Source organism: Scardinius erythrophthalmus (assembly GCF_964197995.2).
Source record: "Scardinius erythrophthalmus genome assembly, chromosome: 17".
NCBI classification, from domain to species: domain Eukaryota; kingdom Metazoa; phylum Chordata; class Actinopteri; order Cypriniformes; family Leuciscidae; genus Scardinius; species Scardinius erythrophthalmus.
In genome coordinates this window covers 5,618,753-5,634,669 of record NC_138237.1, presented here as the reverse complement: position 1 = coordinate 5,634,669, position 15,917 = coordinate 5,618,753, and the positions used below count along the sequence as shown (strand labels likewise).

General features: G+C 38.3%; 2 protein-coding genes across 3 annotated transcripts in view; both read right to left on the bottom strand.

Annotated features, from left to right (window-relative positions):
* Positions 1-1,847: 1,847 nt before the first annotated feature.
* Positions 1,848-10,940, bottom strand: LOC308705762 (uncharacterized protein). The gene is made up of 3 exons (XM_081390948.1): positions 10,703-10,940; positions 6,761-6,874; positions 1,848-3,429 (listed from the first exon to the last, which is right to left on the bottom strand). The coding sequence occupies exons 2-3, from the start codon at positions 6,816-6,818 to the stop codon at positions 2,582-2,584; spliced, it is 906 nt and encodes a 301-aa protein (XP_081247074.1). The 5' UTR covers positions 6,819-6,874; positions 10,703-10,940; the 3' UTR covers positions 1,848-2,581.
* Positions 10,941-13,272: 2,332 nt separating this feature from the next.
* The window catches only part of LOC308705758 (uncharacterized protein), an 80,460-nt gene continuing 77,815 nt past the window's right edge, over positions 13,273-15,917 (bottom strand). Inside the window, exons 3-4 of one of the 2 annotated variants that reach the window (XR_014031955.1) lie at positions 14,833-14,952; positions 13,273-14,334 (exon numbers count right to left, since the gene is read on the bottom strand). The gene's annotated coding sequence lies outside the window, so the exon portion shown is untranslated. The remainder of the gene's footprint in view (positions 14,335-14,832; positions 14,953-15,917) is intronic. The other variant, XM_081390933.1, reaches the window with a different exon arrangement.

Below are 15,917 nucleotides of genomic sequence, written 5' to 3'. Positions count from 1 at the left end.
GGTGGTACTTGGGGAACCAAATATTTTCTGAGGTGGTACTTGGTGTAAAAAGTTTGAGAACCACTGTTATAGACAGACTCGGGGGAACATGTTTTTCTGCATACCCCAGTGTATTGGCTAATTTTAGCCCATCGTTCAGACAATTAAGGATGCGCATACCGTTTGCTCTGAGAGGAGAAAGCACCACATCTACACACTTTGAGAATGAGCGCTGGTCTTAAGGCCAGCCCGAACGGGGGCACTGAATACTGGTATGTTGTGCTCTTGAAAGCGAATCTCAGGAAGCGCCTGCACTCTCAGACAAAAATGGTACAAAAGCTGTTACTGGGATGGTATCCTTAAAAAAGGGTTCTAATATGTACCATTTAGGTACTAATATGTGCACTTTTGGCACCAATATGTACATTTTGAAAGGGTACAGCCCAAGTGACAACTTTTGAGAGTGAGCGGCGGGTCGCTAAATGAATATGGAAGTATGCAGCTTTCAGATCCACGGATGCAAACCAGTCCCCAGGACGGACTTGTGCCAGGATCTGCTTCAGGGTCGTCATCCTGAACACACTCTTGTGAAGCGCTCGGTTGATGGGTCTAGGATTGGACAGGGTGGCCCATCATTTTTGGGTACCACAAAATAGTGGCTGTAAAACCCGCTCTCCAGTTCGCTCAGAGGGACTCACTCGATCACTGCTTTCGCAAGCAGGCTGTGAACCCCGTCTCTAATATTCAGTGTAGTATTTGTACTCTGACACTGATGCAATCAAATTCCTAAAAAAAAAAAAAAAATAACACTTTGTTTTTTCAACATTTAAAACCAGCTTCAAAGCACAAAACCTTTTTTTAATTGTCAAATGCAGATTGAATTAAAATTGAATAAAGTAAATAATAATGGCCCCAGCACAGATCCTTGGGGGACTTCCTTAACAACCTTGATTAAATCTGACTGAACAATTTCCATCTGAACACATTCTTCCCTTTAAATAAGCAGTAAACCACAGAACTACATTATCAGATATTATTTAGTTTGATCGGTGGTCTCTATAAAGGCTGATCAGAAAAGCCGATCTGATGACGCAAAACTCGTGAGGCAATTTTTCTATGCGCAGCTAAAATTACTTTACTACATTTACTGGTCTGGCAGTTCTACAAGGTCCCCGAAAAGGACAATACATTTGCAATAAATCTTTGCAGAGACATCAACCCAACAGCAAGAAACTAGGGCTGTGATATTTTAGTGCATTTATTTCATCATGCATTTCTTTCATCAAACTTAACGTCCAAATCATGCAGATCAGTGATTGTCGAAAAGTACAGTCTATTGTTGATAAACTGCAGGACGTTCTCGATAAAGGCAGTACCTTTAAAATAACTCTTAAAAATAACTTTAAGAGTTATTAAAACTGCATTAAGCCGCGAAAGTGATAGTTAGCTTGGTGAGTAATCCCTTAAACACTCATGTCTTAAGTGAACATAAACGGTGAAATAAGTTGCATGTGTAAAAGTATATTGGAACACATCCCCTCAGCCCCTGAGTGGTAAAAGAGCTGCTACATGACTGAATTTAATAGGGGAAACTGAGAAAACACAAGCGACTATCAGTTTAAACTAAAAGTTGGACTCAGTAGTGTTCTTTACAACTTACCAAAGATCCAGTGATCCATGGATATTGACATGCAGCCAGGAATCGTGTTTCCTAACATTTATGTGTGGCTGATTTTGACGCCAGGGAAATACATAAAGATAATTTGCTTGTGAATGCTTTATATAATACAATAAAGGTAGGTCTAAATCCGGGTAATCACTTATATCAATGTTAAATATCGTCCAACCCTAAAACTTGTATAGTTTTTGCCTGTGTTTATTTAAAAACATACAATTATGCAGAATATAAGAGGGTAAATATTTAATTGATGAGTTTTCAATACAATATCGGGTATGATTTTATCCCAAAATTGAACAGACAATAACTGCAAATTCACTTGAACAAATCAAAATTCTCTACTAATTTTAGCAAATTATCCAGCTTTTGACATTTACATTTAATTATTTAGCAGACGCTTTTATCCAAATGAGGAAAACAATAGAAACAGTTAAACTAACAATAGAACAAAAATATGTAAATGATATGACCCTTACCACTTTAGTCTTTTGCTGTGTAAAAAAAATAAAATAAAAACTTTGATATAGAAGAGGAAAGAAAGTGTTAGTATTAATGAATCAAGTGTTGCCGAAAAAGATGTGGAAGGAGTTTCACCCAATTATCTAATCTACAGACCCAAAAGAAAAAACATTTTGATGAATCTGAATGTCAAATTATTTACTTGTAAGTGTATTATTTGTAAATGATGGATCTTAACATGAACTTTGATCATAAGACAACTTCGGGCAATGTTTTTTCTTATGAGTACGGCTTCTCTCCAGTATGAATTCTCTGGTGTGATTTCTGGTGTGACACTGGATGTAATAAACGTCTTCTCACAGTCAGAGCACACATAAGGTCTCACACCAGTATGAATACTCTCATGCACTTTTAAATGCTCCAGTTGTGAAAAACACTTTCCACAAAAAGAACGAACGTGAGGCTTTACGCAACAGTATGACTTTTAAGGTGTGCTTTTAAGCTTGATGCCAAAACAAAGGATTTCTCACACCGATCGCAGCTGAAAGATCTCACTCCAGAGTGAAAGTGCATGAGATCTTTGTGAGCACTTTTTCCACACTGAGTGCATGTGTACAGTTTTTCTTCAGCGTGAGATCTCACGTGCGCATTAAAGCCTACCTTCTGAGTGAAACTCTTTCCACACTCAGTGCATGTAAAAGGCTTCTCTCCAGTGTGAGATAACATGTGTCTCATCAGGTTTGGTTTGTGCCCGCAACTCTTTCCACAATGAGAGCATGTGAACGGTTTTTCTCCAGTGTGAATTCTAACGTGCGCATTTAACTCCTCTTTGCGAGTGAAACTCTTTCCACACTCAGTGCATGAATAAGGCTTTTCTCCAGTGTGAATTCTCAAGTGCACCTTCAGGTGTCCTTTCTGAGTGTAACTCTTTCCACACTGAATGCATACATAAGGCCTCTCTCCAGAGTGACATATCATGTGTGTCTTAAGGTGTGCTTCATGTATGAATCTCTTTCCACACTCAGTGCAGGGGAACGGTTTTTCTCCAGTGTGAATTATCATGTGGGTGGTAAGTTGTGATTTATATGTGAAAGTCTTTCCACAATCAGAGCAGGTTAAAGATCCTTTGACTCCAGATTTTTCAGCTTGATTTTCTGTGATATTCTCTTCAGTCTCTGTAACGACTGCATTTCCATCTTCATTTTTGAAATGATGAGGTGTTTGAAACTGAGGTTTGTCTTCATTTTTATCTGTCAGATCTCCATCTTCAGTTGTGAAATGATGGTGTTTGACTTCATTCACTTCCATCTGGTCTATAATTAACATTAAATTCACATTTAAAAAGGACAAACGAGAAACAAAGAAATAAAGTTCATTCTTAAGCCCTGTGCACACCGGGACAATTATTTTCGTGGACATTTAGCGCCTCGTGATTAAATAAAAGGTGCCAATGTGAGCATGCACACCGACGCGCAAAACGGCAGGCGTTAAAAGCGTAATAATTTTTTTTTTAAACGCCTCAGGTTGGTTATTTTGGTTTGACGTGGCGCGTAAAAAAACAACTGTCCGACCAATGAGATTAGCGCTTTTGTTCACGTGCCTAGAGCTACTGAAGTTAAAGTACTATAATAAATATTATGTCTATGGTACTTGCTCAAGCAAAAAAAAAAAAAAACGGACTTGCCGAGTCGATCACACATTGATAGAAGACAATGACAAAGAGGAAGTAAGTAGACGAAAAATAAGATGCAACGAGGCAGGATGAATGTAGAGCTGCTGGTTTCTTTGGTGTCTAAAAACAAAGAACTTTATGACAAATGTCAAAGCGACTACAAACATCTCGATAAGTGGGAGATGTTATGGAGAGGAATTACAGATCAAATAGGATTCTGGGAGTGAATTTGCACGTTCACTTGGCGCATCGCCAGAGCCGGCCCTCCGTATACGAGAACTAAGCGGCTGCTTAGGGCCCCGCCGCCACTAGGGGGCCTCCAAACTATGGTCCGACCATGACCGTGACCTGTAACTCGACGTACATTTGCATCACGCGTTAACGCAGCGGTAGAATTACACTCACGGGACACCGTACTTATTTGCAAGTTTACTATTTGCAAATTTAAGACTTCATATGCAAAAGCCTCTAAATGCCATCTGAAATTTTCTTCTAGAATGATCATTTTTATCAAGCTCGTATGTTTATGTTCAGTTATTTCACTTCAATGGCAATGAAAATGACCTATTAATTGTCATTAAAGTGAAATTACTGAACCTAAATATACAAGCTTGATAAAAATGATCATTTTAGAAGAAAATTTCAGATGGAACTTAGAGGCTTTTGCATCTGAAGTCTTCATTTGCTTTAAAGGGGTCATATAATGGTACATGCACTTTTACAAGTTGATTGCACTGAAATGTCTGTTGGCAGTGCCTGTACACAACCATCCTATCATGATAAAAATCCATCCAGTGGTTTTGTTTTAATCTCCTTATATGTTTGACCCTCTCTGAAATCAAGCCGTTCGATATTGTGACGTCATAATATCCAACGCCCCTCCCACGGTGCTGAGTGACAGCCGTGTTTCAACACAAGACCCGCCCTGAGCGAGCTGTGACAGCTGTCGTCATAGTAGTCCGCCATTGTTGATATGCTGGAGTAGAATGGCGTCTAAGCGATTGTGGTGTTCTGTTCTTAGATGTAATAAGGAACACAGCAGTCATTTGGATGTTCCTAAATCCGAGCCGTTGAAGATGCAGTGGCTGAGTTTTGTTTTTGAAGCGATATGCCCAAAGGATTGACGCGGGGATTCCCTCACGGGGATTCCCCACGATCGTCCATGCTTTCATGTTTGCGCGAATCATTTCACACCAGACAGCTTTACAAACGAGAAAAAACGGATCGGTACCAACGTGTTCCTGCTGAACCTCCAGAAGATGTGAGTGTAATGTTTTATTAACCTTTATATTAGTATTTATATTAATCTTTGCGAAATTTGCAAACCTTGCTGCATGCTTCACGATGAATGCATCTAAGGTTTACACTCAGGGTACATTATGGCATGTTTTCTATGTACGACGTTCTCAATATAATTCATAATCCCACGTTTATAATGAACAACACGTGGTTATTGTGAATAACAATATTAGAAACGGTGTATGCACAGAACAGAGGGGCGGGGTGAGCAAAGCTCATTATCATTTAAAGACACATGCACTGAAATGGCGTGCTGAAAACAGAGCTGTTTTTGACCAGGTAAAATTAGTGTTTTCTTACAACACTAATGAGAATTTTTAATTAAGGTATATTACAAACTTTTAATTTAGACCCTAAAGAATCATATTAGATTGTACAAAAATGGCATTATATGACCCCTTTAAAGCCTTGCCGGTTAAACATTTCATTTTTCATGCGTTTTTTTTCTGAGCCCGTACATCCGGAGCAGGCGCACACTGAAAACATGTCAAACAGCTCCCGATTACTGAACTTTAAATTACGTCTGATTGTGCTAATCCTGTCAAATACACATAAGGCTTACATAAACACAGTTGGTTATGTCTAAAGTGCAAGTAATCAGTTGCATCTGTCACTGTGTGTTAGACACGTGCAAGTCTTAAAGGGACAGCAGCCTATAGTAAACATGGACAGTTAAAGGGATAGTTCACCCAAAAATGAAAATTCAAAACATGGAGACTGAGTAAATAATGACAGAATTTTCATGGGTGAACTACCCCTTTAATGTTAATACATTTATTATTGCTATCTTGTTACAGGTTCATCTGATATGTCAATTTGATGTCTTATTTAAGTATTTAATTTAATATTGTCCGTTTTGTACAATTAAATGCATTTATTTTATATAAGAAGATACTGTTTATCTAATTAGGTTATTTAGTTGATTGTACTGCACATTTGCATGTTCATTTTTGTTTAACCAAACTAGTTTACAGTCAATGCATTGTTAAAAACCACATTAAAGGCATCGAGTCACATCTAGGACAACTCGAGGTATCGCACACCGGACGCGCACTTTCTCAGTTTATGGCCGGCAATATACGGCCGGACAGACGGCGCCGGTGTGTGTACACTCATAGAGAATAATGTGTTCGAATTTTAAAGACGTGACGCTGCGCTTTTCGTCCGGTGTGTGACCCACTTAGTATCCCACTTGATACTGTAAGACTTTGAATATTAAAGTGCAAATTTACACCAGGCCACTCTTGTGGGTTGGCTACTGTTACTATTTAAAACTGTAGAAAGGTAAAAACATGCCAGGCAGATATTGATGCAAGCAACACAGCTACAACTAATAACATTGATAATCGGTGTGTTTTGTAGTCTGTGAATAATCAAGCATTGACAATAGTCAATCATATTGGCGGCACCATGGACCTCACATAAAATTCTGCTTAAGGCCCCATGTAAAGGCTTGGGCCGGCCCTGCGCATCGCAAGGGAAAATCGCTTGGTATGAGCACAGAGACGCACCGAAAAATGTCTCCAAAAACGCTGGCGATAAGCGCGCGATAATTGTCCCGGTGTGCATGAGGCTTTAATGTAGCACAAATCTAGTTTACTACTGAGTCTACTAGCATCTAGTTTTAGATGTATAATCAGTAGTCTTCAAAAAGAATGAAGGAAAACACCAACCTATTTGTTCCTCTGTATCTTCATCTTTTATTCTGCAGGGTTCTTCCTTAATCTCCATCTTTACAATAGTATGTCAGTAGTTTCTCCTGGAGTAATTCCTCCTGCTTGCTTCTCCTGTGGGAAGATGGGAATATTCCCCAGCATTTAAACCTGCTGACCACAGCTCTGCAACCAGCACAAAATCCTGCCTGATCTACAAAAAGATTGACCTGCCTAACACAACCTTTTTTTATAAACATATGACCCATTAATACTAAAACGTACTAATCATATATTAGGATGCACCTAATCCAGGATTCGGATTCGGTCGAATATTGGGCTTTTTGACGGGATTCGGTTTCTGCCGAACCTTAGGATTTTTTTCCACCGAACCGAACCCTAGGCTTGCGCTACGCTGGACGATGTCACGCCGCCGTTGATTATGGGAAGGGGTTTACGTAGGTGGACCGTTTGAATGCAGGAGGCAGTGAGACAGTGAAAATGGAACTGGTGAGCAGAAAAAGTGTTGTTTGGCAGAACTTTCAGTCAAAAGAAGGCGATTCAAGTCGAGCCACTGTTAAAACATTTGCGTATGAAACATCCGAAAGAATGCGAGTTGTGAATGAAGGAATCTACAGACAGCAGCCAAAATGCAGCAACTTCAGGTACGACACAGGAAGGACAGTCACAGCAAAAAACTTGTGTTAACCAGACAACCCATTACCAGCTTTGCTACAATGGTATTTGTAAAAATATTTTTTCCCACTTGTCATCCTGGCATAATGTTGCCTATTCTTTCTTTTTTTACAGTTAAAATAAAATTAAATGAAAAATACACTCTGCTGTGGACGTTGTTTACCTCATTAATGTGTTAATGGACTGAGGATAGGAGTACTCACAACACTCAGTCAGAGCCATAGAGAGAAAGAGTTGCGACACTCCCATAGACCTCCGTTGTAAATAATGGCGGCGCTTTTAACCGCCCACTTCCGGGATTTGAAGAGCGGAATAGTTCCAAACACTGTCATTTGGGCGTTGGACACCATTCACTTACATTGCTGCGCGTCGAGTTTTTCCAGAGTTAAGTTGTTGAAATATTGACCTCTTTTGAATTGTCAACTGTCTGTTGTATCAGAGGCCCTTTGCGATGCTTATACTGGTCTTCATTTGTAAATGCACAGCTTAATTATTTATACTTTATGTTGGTTGTTTCAACCAATTTTCAAGCACTGCCTGCTAGTGCGACTTCATCAGCTGTGACAGTAAGAGTTCGGTAATGAATCGCTACCACCTTTATAGCAACTTATTTTATTTTAATTTTTTGGGATATACTAACTTTTCATTATGTTTTATTGTCTTGAGTGAAGCGGCTTGTGAGAACAATGCTGGACCTCTAGGATTGTTATGGCCATCACCAGTCCTGTCTGTTTCATGGATCACCTGCCCCTGGTTTTTGTTTTTCTTGTTCACACACACCCACACAAGCACACATTTTTGTTGTCTGTCATTGTTTAATAAAAAATATTTACGCGAACTCTGAACGGACCGCAACGGCAGACCTCTTTGCGTGATCACGAAGGTAGGCTAATGGCTGAATCAAAATTTATAAGCAAAATCACAGGAATCAATAGCCTAATACAGCCCAGTCGTGCTAAAATAAATATCATGAGACGTCCATCATCAGATGAATGATATGGAAAAGTTAAGTCAGAGCCGCTAAAGCCAGTGCTACTGCCCATGCGAACATGAACACTAAGCTTTTCCCTCCAAAAATATAGCCTAAAACTTATCTCCAAATGCAAAACTGATATTAATAAAAATGCAATAATGCAATAACAGCTGAAAAAGTACTTGGGTGTGTGTTTTATTTTATATTTACCGTTCAATAATGCAATCGCTGCTGTCTGTCCCATAGAAGAACATGACAGCCAGCGTATGTTTTAGGACTATTGGGGCTTACATGAACCACGTGACAGCCATAGCGGAGACATCAAAGAGTGTCGCAACTCTTTCTCTCTATGGCTCTCTGACAACACTTAAATATTGTTGTCACCCTAATGTTGGTTTGCTTGCTTCTATTGTTCTCCTCATTTGTAAGTCGCTTTAGATAAAAGCATCTGCTAAATGATTCAATGTAAATGTATGACTGAGCACCAGACTCTCACTCTCTCTCACTCAAACACACACACACACTCCAAACTACCTAAATTATGATTTAAGCGGGCACTTAAGTTTATAGTCTAATCATTAAATGAGTTCCAAATGACAATTATTTTCTAGCCCCACACTTTTCAGGGCTTCAAACCTCTAACAGTGGATGGGAAAGACGAAAAGAATAGGGTGATAATTTCTTTCCTCCTTATCATTTTCTTTTTGGTGTCTGGCATAAATTATTTTGCGTATTTACGTTTGAGGGTAACAGGAAGTTGAGGTAAACTGAAGAGCGCGGTCTTCCAGCGTGTGCTGATTGACAATGGCGTCCTCCTCAGAACGCATAAGTTATGAACGGCTTTTCATAAAGCCGTTTCATCGCAGGTGCAATTTTAATGCCATGCCTGCATATGGCATTAAAATGGCACCTGCGATGAACTGGTCAGTGGAAGAGTGCAGTTTGGAGGTCGGAAATGTTGCCGGTAAGACAGCGTAATGTCAGCTTCTCGTATGAATAGCGCTGTGTGGTGAATTTTTAGGCTAACATTGAAAAAGTGAACAGCGTGGTGCAAAACAGAGTTGCCATATAGGAGACTTTTACTCCAGAAAATGCCCTTAGTTCAACCGAAAAATTAAATGTTAAGCGTGAGCAAGTTTAAAGTGTGAGTGTTATAGCAGAGGTTGTAACAAGTGATGCAAGGATGGGAAGATCAGGAATGGCAGAAGGGGAAACATCGCATGACTTTAGAGGCTTTCACACCGGAGGAACCTTTTCATAGTTCCTAGAACTATTGGCGTAAGTTCCCGGTTGTTGGCGTGTTCGCACCGCAGGAACGATTTTAGTTCTAGGAACTAATTTACTTCACAGTAGGGTCTAAACCAGCTCTATAGGAACTATCCATGACATTAGTGATCGCTGACTGGCTGAATGCACTCGAGACACCAGATGATATAAACATAAATGATGGGAATTTGTAGACGGAAAAGCATCCCAAAAGCTGTATCGTTGAGCACAACCGTGTGCTGTGGGGTTCAAATGAGTTTCGTTACGCTTTTGGCACTTAAACATTATTGAACATTTATCAAACTCTTGATATCGTTTTATCGAGAAAAAATTATATTGCGATAATTATCGTTATATCGCCCATCCCTATATGGTATTTTTTATGGTATTTCTAATAGCCTACACATCATTTTTATCATAATTTATATATATATATATATATATATATATATATAATGCTTTCATTATAACATCTTTATTTTGAAAGTATTTAAAATACAGGCCAATAGTTAAACCTTTTATTTAAATTTACAACCATCTGCGGGCATTATCACCTCAAAGCAAGACAATTACTGAATTTAAAAACTTTAACGGTTCGTTATTAGTTTTAATGTTATGTAAGGGGAATGACCTTAAACACTAATCAAAGAAATATCATAACGTCTGTCCTCTTCTTTTAAAAGAACGTCAAAAGATGCGCTTGAACTGTTTCAATATTGAGTTCTGATTGGTCAATTCCTGTTACTTATTGGTCGTTAATTAGCCTACCATATGTATATAATTGTAATATTCCATTTGAATGACAGTTTTACATAATAGCTGGTTAATCTAATGGGGGACGATAAAAACGCAAATTATAATCTTCACAAATTGTATTGTGAAAAACCAGTCAGTAGCAGGTTCACGTTTCACGAGCGTAATGAACAACATCAGTCGGTTCATTTCTGAGTGATTCACTTAATGAACTGACTCGTTTAGTCGTTTGTATTTAGATTTCTCCTAATAAATGATAAAATGAATATACTCACAGTCTGAAAAACAGCAAGAGCAGTCAATTGCTGCGTTCCAGTCCACTTTTAGACACGCACTTGCGAACTTCACTAAACACTTCCCCTCGGGGGAATCCCCGCCGCCATTTTGAAGTGCGTTCCACTTCGGGAAGTGGACGAGGGAAGTTTATATCGACATACCCTCGTTCCCTCGATTTTGACCGAGGGAGCGAGTCTACTTCATATGTACACTTCAGGCATCTATATGTCCCACAATGCAGTTCGATTGTGACGTCACCACAAATCTCGTCTAATCACCACCACAACAAACAACTCTATGATATATTAATTATAGATTTTTTTCATTTAAAACAACCCACACACGCCTATATACATTTGGATGCTACATTAAACAAATTCTTAGAGGGAAAAAATGTAAATAATAAATCAACTCTTTAGCTGATTCCAAGTGATCAAGGGCTTAGGGCAGGGGTCGGCAAGTAACTTTGGCCGAGGGCCAATATTTTTTTTTGCCAGTAGGTGGCGGGCCAGCTACACAGAGTAGGCCTATGGATACAAATTAAATACTCTTATATAGGCCTATAATCGCAGAATATGATGGGTCCGTCACTGTCCGTGGATCATTCGTTCAATCGTTTTTTCAAATTAAAACCAAAAATAAAAAGATGAAAAACTACTTGTTTTTCCATTATTTATTTCCTGAACTAAAATGAAAAAACAAATAACGACGGGTTTTCTGATTGTACTCAGATCAAAAATAGAAAAAATTTATTACTGGATTAGACTAATTTTAATTTTTATTTTTTATTTTGAATTTAACACCTTAAGCATATATCAAGGAAATAATTTAAAACAGATCAAGTACTATTGTGGTAACAGATTACAGCCATTTTAATAAAGGTGTGAATCATGCCTCATTCGCTTACAGTCCGACTTTGGAACTTTATTCCTTTTTTATTATTATTATTTATTCGGGACACACACATACACACCTAAGGTTTAAGGAGGTCTGTCAATATAAATATTACGCTATTTTAACATTGTAGGCCTACTGTCAGCAGAGAAAAAAATGCCAAAGAAAAAAATTATGAAATATAAATAACATAAATTAAATAGGACAAAAGCAGCCTATCACTCAAATTTCTAAGCAACCTAAACGAAAATCATATTGCCCTACTGACAAATGAAGTAGGCTATTTTCTGCCGAACTATTTCAAACATCCTTGCAAAAAAAGAATGTTGTTGGCTGACAATGGTTTCAGTACCAAACAGCTCCTCAGAGCTAGGTGTAGCCTACAGGTGGTCCGAATTAAGTGCGGATACGCTGTCAAAAGGTGTTGGAATGGGCTATTGTCAGTCAGACCGCCCGCTCCGTCCAAAGTACACCAGAGTTCTGACCGCTACAGTCTTTTGACGCGCGAATGGACACAAAGTGGTCAAGCGTAACTAGACGTGGCAGGCGCGAATTTGACGCGCTATTCGCGTCCAGTTTGAACGTACAGTTATACTTTAAAATGTAATCCCGCGCCGCATGATTCCCTATGTGTGTTTCACACAGTATGCGGCGGTGAAATCGCCGCGCGACTACGGCTTTTCTCAAGTATTGGAAGAGTTTTGTGCAGCATTTAGGACTTCCATAATAATCCGGCGGGCCAGAAAATATTGCTGGCGGGCCAGTTTTGGCCCGCGGGCCGCCAGTTGCCGTTCCCTGGCTTAGGGCGTTCCAGTTCAGCCCATTGCAGTTTCCGCCAGTAGTGGGCACTCGTGCATCGTAAGCAATGACGTACATCCGAGTGAACGAGATGGAGGGAAGTTAGCAAGTGAAGGGCATGACAATTTTGGACTGGAACGCAGCAAATGATGCTGTTTATGTCCCCTTCCCTCGCCCACTTCTCTTCTTCTAGACTCGGATGTGTGTCATTGCTTCGGTTGCTCGAGTGCCTCTACTGGCGGAAACTAATCAATATTAAATGATCAAACCTATCTGTTATCTTGGCTTATATTAATCAAACACTGTTTATCCCGCCACATGTGTTTGATTTGGGATAATATATATAATAATAACAACACATAAAAATATTATTTTAGAAACATCATTTAAGAACAGTTGATTTACCATAAGAGCATTTTTGGTTATGACTATATTTAAACTTAAAATGACCGCCAATGAGTAAGAAAATTCTGATGCTGATGATTTTAAAACAAGCTTATAGGGCTGTGGAGAACCAGAACTAAACTGACCTGAGCCTGAAGTTTAGATGCTTCCCTATTGATATGCATATTGCGCATCTTATGATCTTACTCATGCTTTTCACTTTTCATATAATCAACATAGATGAAATTTAAAATATATATATATTTTATTTAAACCTCAATATGAAACTAAATTGTTTTCTTTAATGACTATTTAGGTTACAACACATAGGCCTATAGCCTACAGAGAAATTTAATGTCGGAGCGGGATTTGAGCGAACGCCGTCTTACGATTTCGAACAATCATCGAATATTATTTTCTCGATATGCCAGTCCTTAATATTTTAATACTGGCCCTTAAAATTTAAGAAATAATTTTTTTTGTATTTTTTTTTAAGGATATTGAAATGTTTTTAATATGATCTACAATTTTGACACAAATGATCCAAATGTGTTTGTCTGAGAACCTTTTATAGATATTTTAAACACATACTTAACTGACATATATGTTGTGTGTGTATGACTACAAATATTTTGAATGTCATGTTGAGTTGACAAACCGTTTCTTCGTCCATAGTCTTGAAATGACTGAGAATGACAAACAATGCTGCCAGCTAGAGTCAAATGTAAATGTTCACTTTATACAGAAACACTGATTTATCCTGATGATGAGACACAGAATCTGCTTCAAACGAAGAGGGAGAATAAAAGCAATACAATAATTCACCTTTATTTGTGCTTGTTGATAATGTTTATTTAGAGACCTTCAGCTTAATGCTTTTTCTCATGTCTCTGTAGACTAGATAATTGGGTGAAACTCTTTCCACATGAAGAGCACTTGTACGGTTTCTCTCCAGTGTGAACTCTCTGGTGTGTTTTTAAGTTGCCCGATGTAGTGAAGGTCTTCCCACAGTCAGAGCACACATAAGGTCTCACACCAGTATGAACACGCTCGTGATCTATTAAATTCTTCAGTCGTGAAAAACTCTTTTCACAAAAAGAACAAAAGTGAGGCTTCACAGCAGCATGAACTTTAAGGTGTTGTCGTAAGCCTGATTCAAAAGCAAATGTTTTCTCACACTGATCACAGCTGAATGGCTTCACTCCAGAGTGACGGAGCAGATGATCTCTAAGAGAATGTTTCTGACTGAAACTGTTTCCACACTGAGAGCATGTGAACGGTTTTTCTCCAGTGTGAATTCTCATGTGCACATTTAGTTGTCCTTTCTGAACGTAAGTCTTTCCACACTGAGTGCATGTATAAGGCCTTTCTCCAGTGTGAGATCTCATGTGTCTCTTAAGTTTTGCTTCATATTTGAAACTCTTTCCACACTCAGAGCAGGTGAAAGTTCCTTTTACTCCAGTTTTTCCAGCTCGTTTCTGTGTGAAATTCTCTTCAGTCTGTGAAACGACTGTGTTTCCATCTTCATTTTTGAAATGCTGTTTGTCTTCATTCACTTCCATCGGGTCCAAAATCAGCATTAAATTCCCACGGATCAATTAGAAACAAAATCAGGAAGCCAAAAATGAACAAAATCCAGTTTACTATCAAGTCTATCTAGTTTTAGATGTATTGTTATTCACATTTAGATATCAGTTTTCATCTTAAAGTGATAGTTCACCCAAAAATGAAAATTAGCCCATGATTTACTCACCCTGAGGTCATCCTAGGTGTATATGACTTTCTTCAGTTTCAGACGAATACAGTCAGTGTTCAAAACAGACTAAAAATATGGACTACAGAACAGAAACAATCATTCACTGCCATAATAAAGCTAGGAAAAGCCAGGACATTTTATAATATAACTCTGATTGTATTCGTCTGAAAGAAGAATGTCATATACACCTAGGATGGCTTCAGGGTGAGTAAATCATGGGCTAATTTTCATTTTTGGGCGAACTATCCCTTTAATGTTCCTCATCAGTCATTAAAGAGAATGAAGGAAAACACCAACCTATTTGTTCCTCTGTATCTTCATCTTTTATTCTGCAGGGTTCTTCCTTAATCTCCATCTTTACAATAGTATGTCCGTAGTTTCTCCTGGAGTAATTCCTCCTGCTTGCTTCTTCTTCTCCTGTGGGAAGATGGGAATATTCCCCAGCATTTAAACTCTCATGAACGGCTGTGGGAGCTTCACTGACTGAAGGAGTGAATTGTGGTCGTTGTTGCTCATTTAGCAGATGATCATCACACTTACAATCACTCGCAATTTTTTTTTTTTTTTTTTTTTTTTGCTCGAACAGTCTTTAGAAACAATTCCATGAATTGATTTTTTTGAGAAAGCAGAAGACAATATATGAAACAAACTAAATCACGTCTTTTAGTTTAAATGATTTTAATGATATAAAATATATAAAAATAAAACCAATTAAAAACTAATAATAACATAAATGTACACATATTTAAAGCCACCGGCATACATGCATATCAATGACAGAAATAAGCTCAATAGAACATCAGTCTTGACATTTAAGTGATTTGCACATTGTTTATAATATAACATATTTTAGTTTAATACAAAGTTTAATATAATAATATTAACTAAAGTTGATATGGTTACAAATTGGATGTATGTTATAATGATGATGTTAGGTTAAATGTTCCCAAAATATTATACCTGAGAGACAGAGATTTATGTTCAAACACTTTCTAGCAACATACTCTAAATGTTAAACAAATAGTGAATTAAAAGTGGTGTTATTATCAGAAATTAGCTCTATAGTCCCAGCACTGTTACACTATAAATAGGCCTACTTCAATTCAGTTCAGAGAAAAGCTGAAAGAATATTGATGAGGGTTTATTGCTGTAATCAACAAGACATCGATTGAACGTGAGATAATAAAAAAATATGTAATAAACACGCTTAGATATGGTGCCGTTTAATAACTGTTTCTTTGTGGCCACTGCAGCACTTCCGGGTTCTTCGTCAGAACACCGGCTCATTATTGGCCGACGCTAGTCACGTGAGCACCGCGACACATGCGTGTGCTGCGGCAAATACATAGCCGGCATTCAGACGTAAAACCTGGAAGCGCTGC

What these genes read in the sequence shown, in the direction of transcription:
- LOC308705762 (XM_081390948.1), bottom strand. Translation starts at nt 6,818, where the DNA reads ATGGAGATTAAGGAAGAACCCTGCAGAATAAAAGATGAAGATACAGAG. An exon ending in AGATACAGAGGAACAAATAG is followed by an intron (nt 3,430 to 6,760) that starts GTTGGTGTTTTC and finishes TGTTAATTATAG; the next exon opens with ACCAGATGGAAGTGAATGAA.